We start from the raw sequence: 16,518 nt of genomic DNA on the forward strand, positions 1-16,518 counted from the left end.
ATCATCCACTGGGGAGCTTTGAGGACATATCAAAATGACCAACGTTAGAGCTACAATTGTATGCGTTGCCATAAAAAGCGATTTCTTCTCTTTGAAAATGTATTTTTTTATTTTTTTACTATGTAGACGATTCAAGGGTGACTGTTGTCTATCGCGTTTGTTACTTTATTTATTTTTATTTTTTTTTTATATTTCCCATTGATTTCTTTTCTATGGTTTTTTAGCTTTAACACGTAAAGAATTTGGCAAAAGATGTGTATATGGTAACACACGCATTTTGCAGGATCGTATACGATTAGCATGACAACGATGTTGGGGGAGGCGGTACAGATAGTTTGTTACAGACAAAAATTTCAGGGGTAAAACACCCTATGTGAGACAGTATTTTTTATCTAGTCACGGTCAACTGGCTTACCAGGACCTCTTTTCCGCCCATTATTAGCGCCAACACATATACTGACCGGACACTACTCTTTATCTATCGCTTTTTTTTTATAACATTATTATTTTGTTTTCCATCTAATATAACATTTTTTAGATATAATAAATATATCTTAATAAACAAATCATTAAATTTTATTTTTTTTTATATTTATTTTGTTGAATAAAATTAAAAAAATTTTGTTAGTAAATTTAAAATTAACAGTTGAATTTGTTTGTATATATTAGCCGAGATAAAGATTTTTTAATTTTTCTATTTTTTAAATATGCCATGTTAATACTTTTAAATTTCAATAGAAATAATTTTTATTATTATTTTTTTTCAAAGAATATTCAAATTACATTTTTACCAATGTATATAATATCTTTGTTTTATTATGTAGAAAAAGATCAAAACACAACGGTCAAGACAATAAAATTCAACTGTGGGCAGTTTATTCAAGCTGGCACAAAACCACCGTATTGCATGTCAAACATCAATGTGCATTGTGTCTAGATATTATTAAACCTTTTTTTTATTTCATTTTTATATATTTTTATTATTATTCAATATTACTTTTTTTATAATTATTTTTTTATATAAATATATATGAAAAGTGTGGATTTAAAATTAATTTATAAGTGTGATTTAAAATTTATTAACAGTATAATAAATGACACAATGTATATACGCACTTTGATTTATCAGTATGTGAATGGAAATTGTTGAAAATTGGTTGTAAAGGGAATTTAAAATGATCCCCTTGTGACCCCTGATGTTTAACCCGAGTCAAATTCAGTTTAAATGGAATTTCCGTTTTTTTATTTTTCTCGTTTCTTTATGCTTTCTTTTGCGTTTATTTTTTTTATTTTTTCTTAAATATTTTTTTCATTCTTTGAAGGGGGGTAGTATATAGAAAGATTGACGATGAATTTTTGCACGATATAAAAGTACACAAAATCACTGAGACTCTGTGGAGTTCTATAAGTATTCAGGGTGTTAGATTTTTGTGTACTGAAAACGTACGTGGGACACAAACGGTGGTAATGTATAGGGGATGAAAAAGGATAAGGATGCTTTGTACATATATATATAGTATATAAGGGGAAAATATATATATAACTCGTCACAAGAAGCGAGAAACACCGTGGTCGAGCCTTAACGAGGCTAATACACTTGTCACGCGTCAGACTGTAAATCCACTGACATGCTATTAATGTCCTAAAATTGTTGGGCACAAATGTTAAATGTCAGTTTATATATGCTCATATATGCTGGTTATTATATTCACCCTTAATATTCATATCAATATTAATTTTAACAGTTACATAACAATTAAATTTAAAAGAAAAAAAAAACAAAAAAAACATTATTCAAACCAACGAGTGTACTTATGACCTCGCACATTTTTTTTTTCATATTGATATAAAAAAATTATTAAAAAAAAATAATTTAATAAATAAATATTTAAATATTGATAGTAAATTTAAAAAATTAAAATTTTTTTATATTTAAATATTATTTAGAACATAAATAAAAAAAAAAATAAAAAAAATATCATGTGATACATAATATATTTCTGTCCCTTGGTTTCTTCAAGTGGGATTTATAGGGGAAGTTTATTGAAATGGCCAGTTGGACTTGTTCATACTACCCCAGGTAACATTCTTTCATTTCCTTTTTTTTTTTTTTATCTTATACATTTTTTTTATTCATTCTTTTTCTATATATTTTATTTTCTTTCGTAAAATCTTACTGTTGTCTTTTGTAAATGTATGTGTGTGTGTGTGCTAAATCTTTAATATTCCATTTAATATCAGTGGACTTTTTTTGAAATATATATATAGAGAAAACGAAAGACAAGACTGCCCGACACAATCCCACACCCTAAAAACTGAAATGCAATATAAATCAAACGAGAGATATTGGCCTGGTTTTTGCGCGTCGAGGCCGAACCTCCATGGAGCCGACATAATTGTTTTTACGGATTATAAATTTCACTTTTTATCCACTTTTATAATATATATATACATATATATATATTTCTTCCCTTACATACTCAAAACTTTTCTGCCGATTCAATCTCAAGGTTCATGATTTTTTTTTTATTTCTTCAGATTTTATTTTTTTTATTTCTTTTTTTTCATTCATTATTTTATCAATATTAATAATCATAATATTTTATTATAATAAATATTTTTAATTTGTTTATATAGATTTATATAAATACCTAATTCAAATTCATGATATTTATAAATATATATCACAAAGTACCAGAACTTATACTTATTATCACCCAAGTGATATTTATAATGTTTCTATATAAGCATTTGAGTATTTTTATTTTTCCCCTCATCTCAACAAGACTTAACAGGGAGTTAAGATGAGATTTTAGGGTCACTTTAATTAATACTCGTATAAATGTATTGAGAAATTTAACTCATACCACAATTCTAGTCATCGCTTACCAACTACAAACTATCCAAACTTTTTCATTCCCCCCCAACTGCAATACTGTCATTTCATTAATTTACATCAATGTCTTTACTATCGCATGACTGGCAACTTGATAATTTCAATAAGACTTTTAAAAACTTTATTATAAATTTTAAAATCATTTATAATATTTTCTTCTTAAAAAAGCTACGTATTTTATATTTTTTCATGATTAAAAAAATTAAATTAAAAATTATTTTTCTCGCATTAAGATCAAAGTATAATTAAGTAAATCAAAATTATATAATTAGATTTCCAGATGAACCGATTTTTTTTGGAGTTTATTTTTGTGTTAAAGTTGTTGTATTTGTAAAATCAACGATCTAGAGAAATCTCGTTTATCATCAAGGGACCAGATTGACTCTGTAAAACAACAGTTTGTCCTGGTTTATCAGTTGATATAGTAAGACAACCTTTCAGCTCACCGAATGAGGGTTAGCACAAAAAAATAAATAAATAAATAAAATAAAGAGAATAAAAATAAATAAAAAAAAAAAAAATGTCGAGTGTGGTTATCGAGTAGTGGATTCGATCGCATTGTGGTGGTGTTATACTGTGTTACGACGGGTGCCACATACTAATGGGGCATTACCTTAACACCCTACTATACTGAACGTTCGTTGAGTTAGTTACTCCTTGGGGAACAAATAGAAGTGAGATCATATAAAAAAAAAATATATATATATATAACAAATGAAGAAAACACAATGTGGACACACACTGTGCACTGTCTACTGTGTGTACTCTGTCCGCCTCCTGCCTCTGGCGTTTTTCGGCTCCTCATCTTGGCACTCTTTGCTACACCCTCAACATATATCTATATTTTATTTTTTTTCTTGTTCAATCTTACTCATTCTCAACTATCAATTCCCACCCCTTTGTCATTTCTATTTTTCTCCTACTCTTGCTTACTTCAATGTGACATTTTATCCATATACTTTTTTTTTTTATTTATTTTTGTTTTTTTTTTTTTTATCAACATTTTATTTTTATCTGCCATCTACATTACTCTTGATACGTCATATCTTTTATTTATTTATTTTATATTTTACTACTGGATATTTTTAACTGTAAAATATTTATAATTTAAATAAATACTTTTAAATATTGAAATATATATTTTAAAATATAAAAAACAAAAAATATTTTAATGCAAATGAATGACAAGATGGGCCTTTGGGCAAAGATCAAGTTTGTATGATTTAACAATTGTCTTTATAATCTTGGATAAAACTTGAAAATGGAACAATGATGTTGAGAAAAAAAAAAAGTATATCAGTTTGTATAAATCTTGATAGACTTTGAGGTAAAAGAAGAAATAAAAAAAAAAAAAATTAAAATTAAAAAGGGGCGATAATTTTGATGCGCATGAATTTCCAATCGATGTATATTATCGGTTGAGGTGAGTGAAGTTTTGAAGTGTCAGTGGATCGTGATCAAGTGGACCTTCATGTTACGGACAATACATGTTGAATACGGACAAGTGACAATACACTATCATAATATTCAAGCGCATGTTGCTCTTTTGTCAAATAATAATAAAAAATACATTCCCAAGACTTAAAAAAAAAAAACTTCTAAGTACTCTATTCATCTATTTTTTATTACTAGAATTTTTTTTGTTTTGTTTTCTTTTTGATAAGTTGATTTTTTTATTTATTTTTATGTTTCTTTTTTTTTTTTTTTTTACAAAGAAAAAAATAAAATAATTCACTTGAAATTTCTTTTGAATTTTCCGAGTTTTCTTTTACTGTTATTCAGTAAAATGAGTGCAAACTTTTACTCCCAATAACGCCCAATCAGATCACCACTGTTTGGGACAATATATATATTAACGAATAAATGTACATTGGATTTGTTGAATTCGTCTATCATGACGTTAATCGTGAACACCCTGCACTTCAATTGATGAAGGGGAAACAAATCGAAAATATACCAATTAATGTATATAGCTTATTTATATGAAAACTTTTAGTCAAGGTTAAAGAGCAATAAATTTATCTCTTAATGATATATAAAACGACTTAATTGTACTATTGTAATTTCATAAGTAGTATTGCCTTTTCTTATCTAATTGTAATTAATTTTATTCATCAGTTTATTGGATTATAAAACAATACTAATTATCAAACAAAAATTGGCTTTTCATTTTCATATATTCTTTGTAAATTTAAATACAAAGTATACTCTGAAGAAATTAAAAATATAAATAATGTAAAACAATTCTCTTAAAATAAATGAAAAAAAATTGAAAAAAAAAATCACAAGATATATCATGAACTTGTAACGAGAAAAATGGTCAGTAAAATGACAAAGAAATAATAAAATATTGGTAACATATATATTCCAGACAAAAAAGAAAGACATAACAATGATCACACTGGGGGGTCCAAGAAAATATAAAGAAGGGGAAATTTAAACGACGTAGACCAATGGACCGTAGGCTATTCTTTACGTATCTAATTGACCGGGGAGATAACACGGTTGATTCCAAACGGGTAATAACATTTTCTCGCGTTTGCTTTTAATGGTCAAACTAATCGTTGCTGCTGGTACCTTCAAATCATTGATGAACTCACCACCAATTCATCTATACCAGACTTTAATTCAACATTCTTTAATCTCTATAATAAAAATGACTCTCTCTTTCTCTCTATAAAAAAAAAAAAAAAAAAAAAAATACAATCATATAAACATACATACACACATGAGAACGATAAATACCTATAACTATTTTTATTTTATTTTTTTTTCTTTTAGAGTGACAATAAGAATCGGAGTATAAAAATTGAGAAAAAAAAAAAAAAAACACGTGGATCAGTGAAGCCTGAAGCTGAAGACACGTGAAGACTCGATCGTCGTTGGATAGTATAAGTATTCCCGAAGGCGAGGGGCAATTTGTCCCGGTCATTTGGCGAGTCCGTCGGGACTCCCTGACTGTAATCCAATCACTAGCCACACTCCTTTTTTTTTTTTTTTATTTTTATTTTCCTCAACGAGAAAAATTTTGTCTTTTTCCCTCTAGCTTTACTTCATCCTCCCTCAATGAGAGACCTCCTTCTCTCATATATACCTTTTTTCTTCTCATCCCCCAATGATCACACATAACTATGAGCCAACTGTCTCTTCAAACTACATACATTTATACTCACTATACATACTTCAATACCTATCTTTCTTTTTACAAATGCTTTAAGGAATATATCTACTATTGGTTTTGCCCTGTCGCATACTCTAAAGACTCTATCCGGTCATCTATCTGAACAGCTATCCACCTACTGAGGCCTTCGTTTATTTTATTTTTTTTTGTTTTTTTTTTCTCTATACTATACTTGCTTCTTTTTCTTTTATTTTTATTTTTGTCTTATTTTCTCTCTTCATCCACAATTTGTATTCGGTTCACTTTCCCTTAACTTTTTTTTATTTTCTTCAACCCCTCACTATCAGTGCTTGTGTTCACCCATTCTCCCTGGTCAAATTTTTATCCTTTTCTATATAGACTCGAGTTGTCATCGAGACTGTGTCTGACTATGACTATGTATATACTACTGTGAACTCATGTTGACTTCTATCAGACACTGATTGCAACTATCGTATATACTAATGATTTCGACTATATATATTTTTCTTTTCTCAATATTATTTTATCTTTTTAATTTTTATTGAAGGCTAACATTTTCTATTTATGCGTTAAATAAATTTACAATCTAATTACGTTTATATTTTTTCATATTTATATTTTACTAACTAAATATTATTAAATCGAAAAAACAATTGTGAATATTTTTTAAAAATCATAGGAAATATAAGAGGAAAAAAAAAAAAAAAAATTCATGAGATGAATCATGGTAAAAAACGAACAGTATACGTGACATATGCGAGTGGGGTTGGTTGCTTAAACTGGCCTTGTTCCGGGAATCCCTTGTTACCACCAAGTATATATATCCCTTTTATATTTTATTATATATTTTATTATTTTTCACACTTTGTTTGAAATGACCCAACTATGCCAAATCAATTGAACCATTTTTCTTTTTGATAAATTTACATTTAAAATAACTTTTTTTTTGTTATTTGAATAATTAAATAAATGTTGGATATAGATTATATCTATTAGTGGTTAATAATGTTGAATTTAAATATCTTTGTTATGGTAAATTTTGTTGGTTCCGGTAGGTAAAACACGTATCGTCGTTCACACTATTGTAACATGATGCAATTAACGTTAGTTATGATTTAGAGCTTCAACCCCGTTATAGACCAAGTCCCGCATTGATTTACAACCAGCTCGAAAATTAATTTGAATTGTATGATTTATGTATTTTAGTTGAAAATTACATTTATCATTGATTATGACTTTATCATTATTATATTAATTTACCATTTGAATATATAATTTAATTTAAATTTTTCTTATGTTTTCAATTGATAAATAAATAAATTAAATATCTTTAAAAATCTCTCATTAAACCCTCAATTAAAAAAAATAACCACAAGCAAGTAGAATAAAAAAAAAACATAAATGAATAAATAAATTATTAATGTATATATTTTTAAAATATATCAAAAGGATAAATTAAATGTTCTTTGATGAGACATATATTAATTTAAATTTTCAATAATAACTACACGCCTGGTTGATCACGAATGCAACGATAAGATTATCAACTTGACCATAAGATATTGAAAAGCTCCTTGAAGAAACTGAAACTACAACATCAGCATCTGGAAATTTCATAAACCTAAATCTAAACTTATCAAGATATAATATATAAACCCTCAATATAAACTTCAAAATAATCCTATATACAGCTATAAAATAATATCTTTGTAAATATTATCAAATAAAGATTGAAAAAAATAAATAAATAAATAAAAATTTACTTTACTAATACATTGTATGATTTATATAGCCGCGAAAGCACCACACCAGAAATATCAGATATCGTTAATGAATTTTTGGATGTTGTATAGGGTCGAGAGATGAATATATATGCTATTTATTTATAAGGGTGAAAATTTAGTACACATATGAATGACATTTTATATTTCAACTAGAAATTTCAATTTTTTATGTTTTTTAAAAATTAAGAAATTTATCTTTTTATTGATAATAAAATATTGCAATAAAAAAAAAATGCATTTGACAAGTTGTTGTGTATTTCCCATAGGTAATTCAAGATAAATTTACTTTATATATATATAGCTTGAATAAAATAAAGCATGAATTGATCGTGTTAGAGGGAGGAAGATTTGACGCCAGTGAATCGAAATATGCTGGATATAGTTGCACGTTTCTGTTATGGAGATTGGTTTTGCCGTAGGAATACAAAAGTAAGATACATAAAGAGAATATCGACACACAATATACATGTACATGTTAACATTACATGGTAACAACATGAAATGTCCAAAAGGTCAAATAAAAATCATCATGATATCACTTGCACGTTTCACAATAGTTCAAAAAATATTATTTTTTTTTTTTGTATCTAACTAACATTTATTGAGACTGACATCGGACACTCGAATATTCGCAATTTAAATTTCCGGCTTGCATAAAAGAGTATATCAAGAATAAAAATAAAATAAAGAAGAAAAAAAAAAATATATTTATAAAAAAGAATGAAATATAAAATAAAAATTCTTTTTAACTTGAAATGACTGACTTGCCTAATACGATACGAGTAAAATAAAACAATGAAATTAAAGAATTAAAAAAATATATATTTCATGTAAATGAATAAGCGGTCAGTGACCAAAATGCCTTCATTCAAAAATGCTGACTTGACAGCATGCATTTTCAGTGAGTAATATATATAGGAATTATTATTTTTATTTTTCCACACGTTGTTTTGTAATGTCAATGAAATTGTATATTTATTTATCAAATGTATCTATTTAAAATAAATAAATAAATTGATTTAGTAAAAAAATAAAATTACGAATTACGATAAAATATAGTGCATATAATTTTTTAGTATAAAAAATATTAGCTTTGTTGATTTATTAAATAAAATTATATGGAAATTTAGATAAATTATAATTTAAAATTTATGAAAATAATAATATACGTTAACTACTTTGTCAAATTAAAATATTTAAAAAATTAAATTTAGAATTTATATTTATTTATTTAACTTTAGTGTCGATTAATTAAATAAAATATTTCAACTCGATAAAAATTATTTGAATATTTTAAAATCATCTAATCATTTTAATTTTATTTCTATTTATTATATTTAATTAAATTTAGTAATATTATGTTGATCTAAAAATTCATGTAGTTTAAAAGATATAAATACTATATTTATAAATAAATAAAAAATAAAATTGATAGATCAATCTATTTATAATATAAAAATGAAAAAAAAAAAATATAATAATAATTTTTTTATATTCAAAAATGATAAAAAATATTCTTAGCACGCGGCGTATTTCACGCTTAATTTCGTGCCCATTCGGCATTGAATATATATTCTTTGATTTCAAAAACTGGTGTATGCGGGTCCACGTGTGATTTTTTTCATCTACCTCAAGATGTTTTATGCAATATTAAAAAAAATTTACAAAGAAAACGAATGTATAAAAAAAAAAATAAATAAATAAAAATATAAAAATATATTTTCAATATTGATTAAGGCATAAAAATAAAAAAAAAAAAAAAGAGATGGATAAAATGTAATATAAGAAGTGACTTTTCTTTTTTTTTTTGTTTTATATATGCAGTACACATACACACACATGCTTGTATAGATTTTAATAATTATATGGTTTATCGGAAATAGCAATAAATTCAGTATGTCCATCTTATTTCCCCCTTTCGGTCCACCCTAAATTTTGTCCAGTCAATGTGGGGGCAAATGGGGTGGAGATCTGTGTGATATATGTCTTTCCTATAACAACTAGAATCAAAACAGTATGTAAGTCGGTGCATGAGGGGTATTTTCCAATGTCTACTAAACACGTATATCGTCAATATAAAAAAAAAAAAAAAACAGTTGTCCTCCTCCTCCTCCAAAAAAAAAACCAAAACAAATCAAAAAACAAATTAAACCAAAAAAAAAAAAACCAACAAATTGTACTCTAAATATTCCACGTCCTCTATATTGTATAAAAAACTAATTAATTTTATAAATTTTAATTTACAAATAAAATTAAAATAATAATTATTTAAATTACTGTTTTTTTTTAAATTGAATTAATATTTTAAATATTTATTATTAATAAGTTTAAATTAAAAAAAAAAAAAAAAGAAAATAAATCATTATTATTCTTGAGCAAACAAGTGTGTGATAATAATAATTTTAATGTTCATTTTATATCGTTCAACGTGCTGTATCTGGGAGGTAACAAGGGTGTCGTCGCAGTGTGCACATGAGATTAGGGTTGTAGACTGGACCATGGTCACTTTTGTCTATCTATTATACAGTTGTAATATCATAAACAACATTTATACTAAGTTTTGTGTATACATGCCCATGGTTGTTATGTGTAAGAGAGAAATATAAAATAAGAGATCAAAATAGATAAAAAAAGAGAGAAGAAAAAAAATGAATATACAGTTGACTTGGTTGGTTCATGTGGTGTATATACACAAAACGAGCAAGTAGATTGCTCTCAACAAAATTCTATGCAACCCTTTTGGTTTTCCTGCAGTTTACCCGAGACACTGGGCACACAGTAAAATAACCTCCCTTCTAAAATGCTTTTTTTTTTTTTTAATTTTTCTGCATATTTTTTAACGTTTACAACAAACCACAACCACTACTATGTACACCAGGTATTAGCAGTGTGTTTGCTCGTGAATATTCATGTATCTAGATAGAAGAATATATTCACAATGCTTTGAAAATATTCAAACTATACGCATCCCTCAACAAATATACATTATAATTTTTTATTTTAAATATAATAAACGTAGAATTTATATGTATAATTATTTATTTGACTAGCAAGTAGTCAATATCAATTTAGCCTTTTTTTTCTGTTCAAAATGAGTTGAATCGTGAAGTAGTCATGTTCAAAGTCAATATACACATTTACCCTAGACAGAATATTTTTTTATATTTTTTTTTTTTTTCGTCCCTCTAGCAATAAATACGTTGAAAGAAGCTTCGCTATCTCGGGGACAATAAAAATAGATTTGGCCGCGCATTGCCGGATTGCCTGCCGCAAGTTACGATTAAAAGATCGACCGTCGATCCGCCCATGCTATGTTCTGAAATCCTTGGCTTTACTAGTTTGAGTATTGGCTTTCAATATTTTCTTTTTTTTTTTTTAACAAAAAAAAAATCAAACAAGAACACAATATAAAAAAAAAAAACATATTGGTGTATCAAAATATTTGATACAATAAATAATAATAAATAAAAATTATTTTTTATTATTGATGATTGAATAATCATCAATCGAAAAATAATTTTATATTTTTTTCTTCTGACGGATAGAGTTATTTAATAATAAAACATAAAAAAAAAAAATGTTTTTTGATATTCGATAAGACACATGAAAGATTCTTAAAATTACCCCTCCTTTCGATTGTTTTATTTTCTTTTTTTTTTTCTTTTCGTTTTACCCTATCATTCAGCCGACATTCTCTATCAACTCGATTACGAATAAAATCTCTTTTGCGTGGATTAGTTCGCTCAATCAGGAAATATATTCGATGCCCCCATAAAGTGCTCCCCTTAACTTACGTGAAAAAAAATAAAAGCCCCTATGTGTCTTCAACTGTGTTCCACTATATTCTTCATGCACCACATATATACCCCCAAATATTTCCAATAAATCCATCATATTTTATTTATTTATTATTTTTTTTTTTTTCACTGATATACGTCTGTTATCAATTTACTATGTTTTTATTTTTTATCTTGATAAAATAATTGAAAATATATATTGTAATTTTTAATTTTTATGATTACTTTGAAAACTAAATAATCAAAAAATTAAATATTATAATGTTTAAAGTTTTAATAAAATATATATTTATATCCCTGTTTATAATTTATTTTATAAACATAATATTGATAAATATATATATTTATATTTCGATATATACAATCGAGGGTCAGATTTATTTTTAAATCCACATGGGGACTCAATGTACCGCGAAATGTGGCACAAGGCATACGCTTTCATCCTGTCTTATTCCCAAACACCACTGCACACAGATCCGGCTCAATTCCCGAATCCTGAAAATCTTTGAGAGCAAAAAAACCATACCAGTTTTGATATTACCACCCCCCAAATTTGATATAGAGATATGCCATAAAACATACAGCCACTGTACAAATCCCCAAGAAAATTCTTCATATCTATAACCTCGGTCTTTTCCGTTCATATAACTTGACAAAGAAAAAGGAAAAAAAAAAAATAATAATATATATCGAAAAAAAATAAAAATTTAGATGGGGGGCATAGGGAGAGACACTTTTAAACAATTCGTAGTTGAAGCCCTCTCTCGTGTGTTTCATACTTTTATATATATACACATACGAAGGGACAAGAAAATTGCCACAGTAACGTCACGCTCGAAACGATAAGTGACATCTTTTGCTTTATGGATATCAGCCACCCTTATAGATAAAAGTAGTAGAAAAAAAAAAAAAAAAAAACACATATACTAGTAAAATAATTTGGCAACTTATTTTAAAATTTTACGAAAATTCATTGTGGTAATATGCGGAGTTTATATAAAATATAAATAAATTTATTTTGATGGTGAATGAGCGACAAAATTGAAAGTTAATTTAATAGTAGTTAACAAATTGTTAGGGAACGATGAAAAAAAAAACGGGGGGATTTTTGTGTGGTTTATCGTTGGGGATGATGTATATAATACACATTGTTACGCCCTACTACTGATTTGCTAACCACGCGCATGACCTCTTTTATATATAGCAAAAAAAAAAAAAATATCTATACGCAAATTGATGTGGTATTTTTGAACTGGTACATAATTAAAATTGACTTAAATTAAATACAGTTGATTGTATATATACACTAGGTCAAGTAATTGTTTAGGGTGAATTAAAAACCGTAAAATATTTTTCAATGATGAAAAAAAATTAAATATAAAATAGATAGATGATTAAAATTTGTTGGGGGTACTTTATAAAATGATTTATCAATTTTTATGTGTCTTTATTTGTTGGTTGAGAGATTGGATGAATATTGGGGCTGGTTATATGTAACAAGCAACATGAGTATCATATAATATACTTGAGTTGCATGAACCAAGTGACGTAGTTGTTCGGATATTAAACTTTGAAGATGCCGCACTATACTTCAATTTTTTACTGACTCAGCAAGTGTCATTGATAACCTTCAAGGAGAATTGATAAAGTGTTAAACACGAGAAGCAAGATCACATACTTGAGTTATAATACTGCTCGTGTGATCTTGACTTGTATATTTATCAAGGTTTTTTTTTTTTTAATATTTAACATTCTTTTATTAATTTTGAAAATGAAAAAAAGCTATTATATATTTATTTCCCTCTTTGATTGATAATTAATTTAAAGACAGTTTGTTTTTTTAAACAAACAACATTAATAAATTGCAGAAAAAGTTAATTTATTTTTTTTTTAATTAATTATTATTATATTTAAATATTTAATCAATTTTAACGAAAAATTATATGATGAAAATTAAAATTATAAAATAACTGGAGTAATAATTTTTTTTTAAACTCAATATGCCATCTTGCGGATGGTTGAGATAAAATAACGTGAAATAACGGTAACGAATATAGAATTTTATCGTCGAAAGATATTGTCAGTTTCTATCTTACGACATTGAAAATAAAATATAAAAAATTTTGAAATAAAATAAAAATATAAAAAAATATTTATATTTACTATTAGTTGAATCTTGGTGGTAACTTTCTGTAGAATGCTTGTTGAAACCATTGTCTCAATTCATCAACATGAATATTTCTCTGATGTAATTTAATTTCTGCAATGTACTTGAGAATATTTCTACGATCTTCATCTGGATTACATTTTGGTAGTCCACCTTTCTTCATGTATTCAAATAGTTTTTCAGCTCTATCAACAATTGTATCAGATAGACCAGTACTTCTTGCAACAGTATGAGCAAAACTTTTACCACTTTTACCACTAATAAGTCGATAAAGAAATGTAACTTGTTTTTTACTATCAACAATAAATTCAAATGTTTGTAATTTAATAATTGGTGATAATGGTAATAATTCAGCAACACGATGTATATGAGTTGCACATAATACATGAGGACATGAATTACCACGATCAATAAAACCTTTTAAAATACTTGTTAATATTGCTAAACTATCAATTTCTGATGTACCACGTCCAAATTCATCCATAAGTATTAAACTATTTGGTGTTGATGAATAAATAATATTATTTATTTGACGTAAATCAATTAAATATGCACTTGCATCTTCACTTATTGATTGTACTGATGACATTTGTGTTAAAATATGAGTTACAATACCAATAGTTGCTGATTTAACTGGTAAAAAACATCCAATATGTGTTAAATATACAATTAATGCAATTTGTTTCATATAAATTGTTTTACCACATGCATTTGGACCAGAAAAAATTTTAATACAACTTGAATTATCACCAGATATTATATCATTTGCAACATAATTACCAAATAATTCATACAATGGATCTCTTCCTTCTTTAATATCAATAATATGTTGCATAACAATTTCTGGTTTAACATAATTTTGATCTCTTGATACATCAGCAAGTGATAACACTGCATCAAGTTCAGCACAATTTTCAATTGCTTTTAATATTGTTCCAATATATTTACTAACAAATTCAATAAGTCTCAACATTATTTGTTTTTCTCTGCATGTTATCATTCTAACAATATCACCAGTACTTTCATCCAACTCTCTGGCACCATTACTTTTATAATGTCTTGTACCATTTGAAGAAAATACAAATTCTAAACCTGGTATTTCTTCTGGCTCTTCTGGTGGTGCATGATTATTCCATTCTGTTATAACAACAAGATAACCAATACCAGGTAAATAAACATAACGAAAACCATTAATAATGTTTGGTAAATTTTTTAATTCTTTTTCAGCAGCTTCAGTTAATAATTTTGGTAAACATTGTTTTCTATAATTTAACTCATCAAGCTGTGGATCAACACCATCCATAACAATAAATCTTCCTTGTTGTTTACTCATATCATGATCAACAATATAATCAATAAAATAACGTACTCTATGTATATCATCATTTATTGAATTAGCAACTGTTTCAAATATTTTACTCACATCTTTACAACGATTACAAATTTCACCAATAATTGTTAAATGTGATATTGTTTTTGAAAATTTTTTCCAATCAGCTGGTTTAGCTTGTGGTGTTTTATAACGTTTTAATACAGCTGGTGTTAAACGGCTTATTTGTTTTAAGCTTGATTTTAAATTTTTATAAAAATTTTCATTATTTGGATTCATGAAAAATTCAATAATTTTATGACGTTCATTTATTATATTAATATCTCTTGTTGGATGTCTCATTAATCTCCATAAATGTTGTACACCAGGACGTGATTGACAACGATTTAAAAATGTAAATAAATTCATTCCAACTTCAATTGAACATGAGCCATATTTAAATAAACTTGGATGAAATTTCGATTGCATTATATTTAATACATTAAATGTATCTTCATCCATCATTACTAAATCATTTAGCATTATTGAATTAATATAAAGATACTCAATTTGTTCACTTGGATTTAATGTTAGCTTTGACCAATTTTCATCAAGATATTTTAATAATAAACCAAGTCCATGTATCATTAAACTTGAATCAAAATTAAGAACAGAATTTAAAAATGTTATTCTTTCAGCATTTGTTGTATCATCTGGTTCAGAACTTAATTTTAATAATTTAACTCTGTGATAACAATATTCAAAATCATTTTGATTTTTATTTAATATATTTAATGATACTTGTGATACTTGATCAATTGATGATGGTGTTGATGATGATGATGATGTTGATTGTTCTTTTTGATTATTAAATGAATCTTTGATTATTAATTTTTTTAATATACTTTGAAAATCATCTGGTGTACCAGAAGTTGTTACAACATGTCTTGGTTGTATTTGCATATAAAGTGCTTTTGTTATATTAAAATTAAATGTATCTTCAACAATATCATCCATTACAGATAATACTGATGTTGACATATTGTAAGATGCTGCACCTAATTTACCTTTTGACCAGATTAAAGCCAAAACTGTCTCATCAACATCATCCTCAGATTCACCAATTCTTCTTCGACTTGTTGCACTTGATGACAAGGGTGGTGCTGGCGGTGGTGGTAGTGGTGTTGTTGGAACACTTGAACTATCATTTGAATGATTTTTATCTTCATTTGGAGTAATTGTATTTTCTTTTGATGCACTTGTTGAATTATTTGTTGAAAGATCTTTTGTATTTTTATTCGAAGAATTTGTATTTATTTTTGAATCATTTGAGTTGTTTTGTATAATACTTGTGTTCACTTTTGTAACATTTGAGCTACTACTTTTCACTGCTGGTGTTGTATTTTTTTTTGAGATAATTGTA

General features: G+C 26.5%; 1 protein-coding gene across 2 annotated transcripts in view; it reads right to left on the reverse strand.

The window, feature by feature from the left end:
- Nucleotides 1–13,595: 13,595 nt before the first annotated feature.
- The window catches only part of LOC122847443 (putative uncharacterized protein DDB_G0282133), a 55,004-nt gene continuing 52,081 nt past the window's right edge, over nucleotides 13,596–16,518 (reverse strand). For both annotated transcript variants that reach the window (XM_044145126.1, XM_044145125.1), the window contains one exon: nucleotides 13,596–15,942. In XM_044145126.1, the coding sequence (XP_044001061.1) occupies nucleotides 13,785–15,942 (2,158 nt within the window). In that variant the 3' untranslated portion in view covers nucleotides 13,596–13,784. The remainder of the gene's footprint in view (nucleotides 15,943–16,518) is intronic.

This window comes from Aphidius gifuensis, linkage group LG1 (genome assembly GCF_014905175.1).
Source record: "Aphidius gifuensis isolate YNYX2018 linkage group LG1, ASM1490517v1, whole genome shotgun sequence".
Lineage (NCBI taxonomy): Eukaryota > Metazoa > Arthropoda > Insecta > Hymenoptera > Braconidae > Aphidius > Aphidius gifuensis.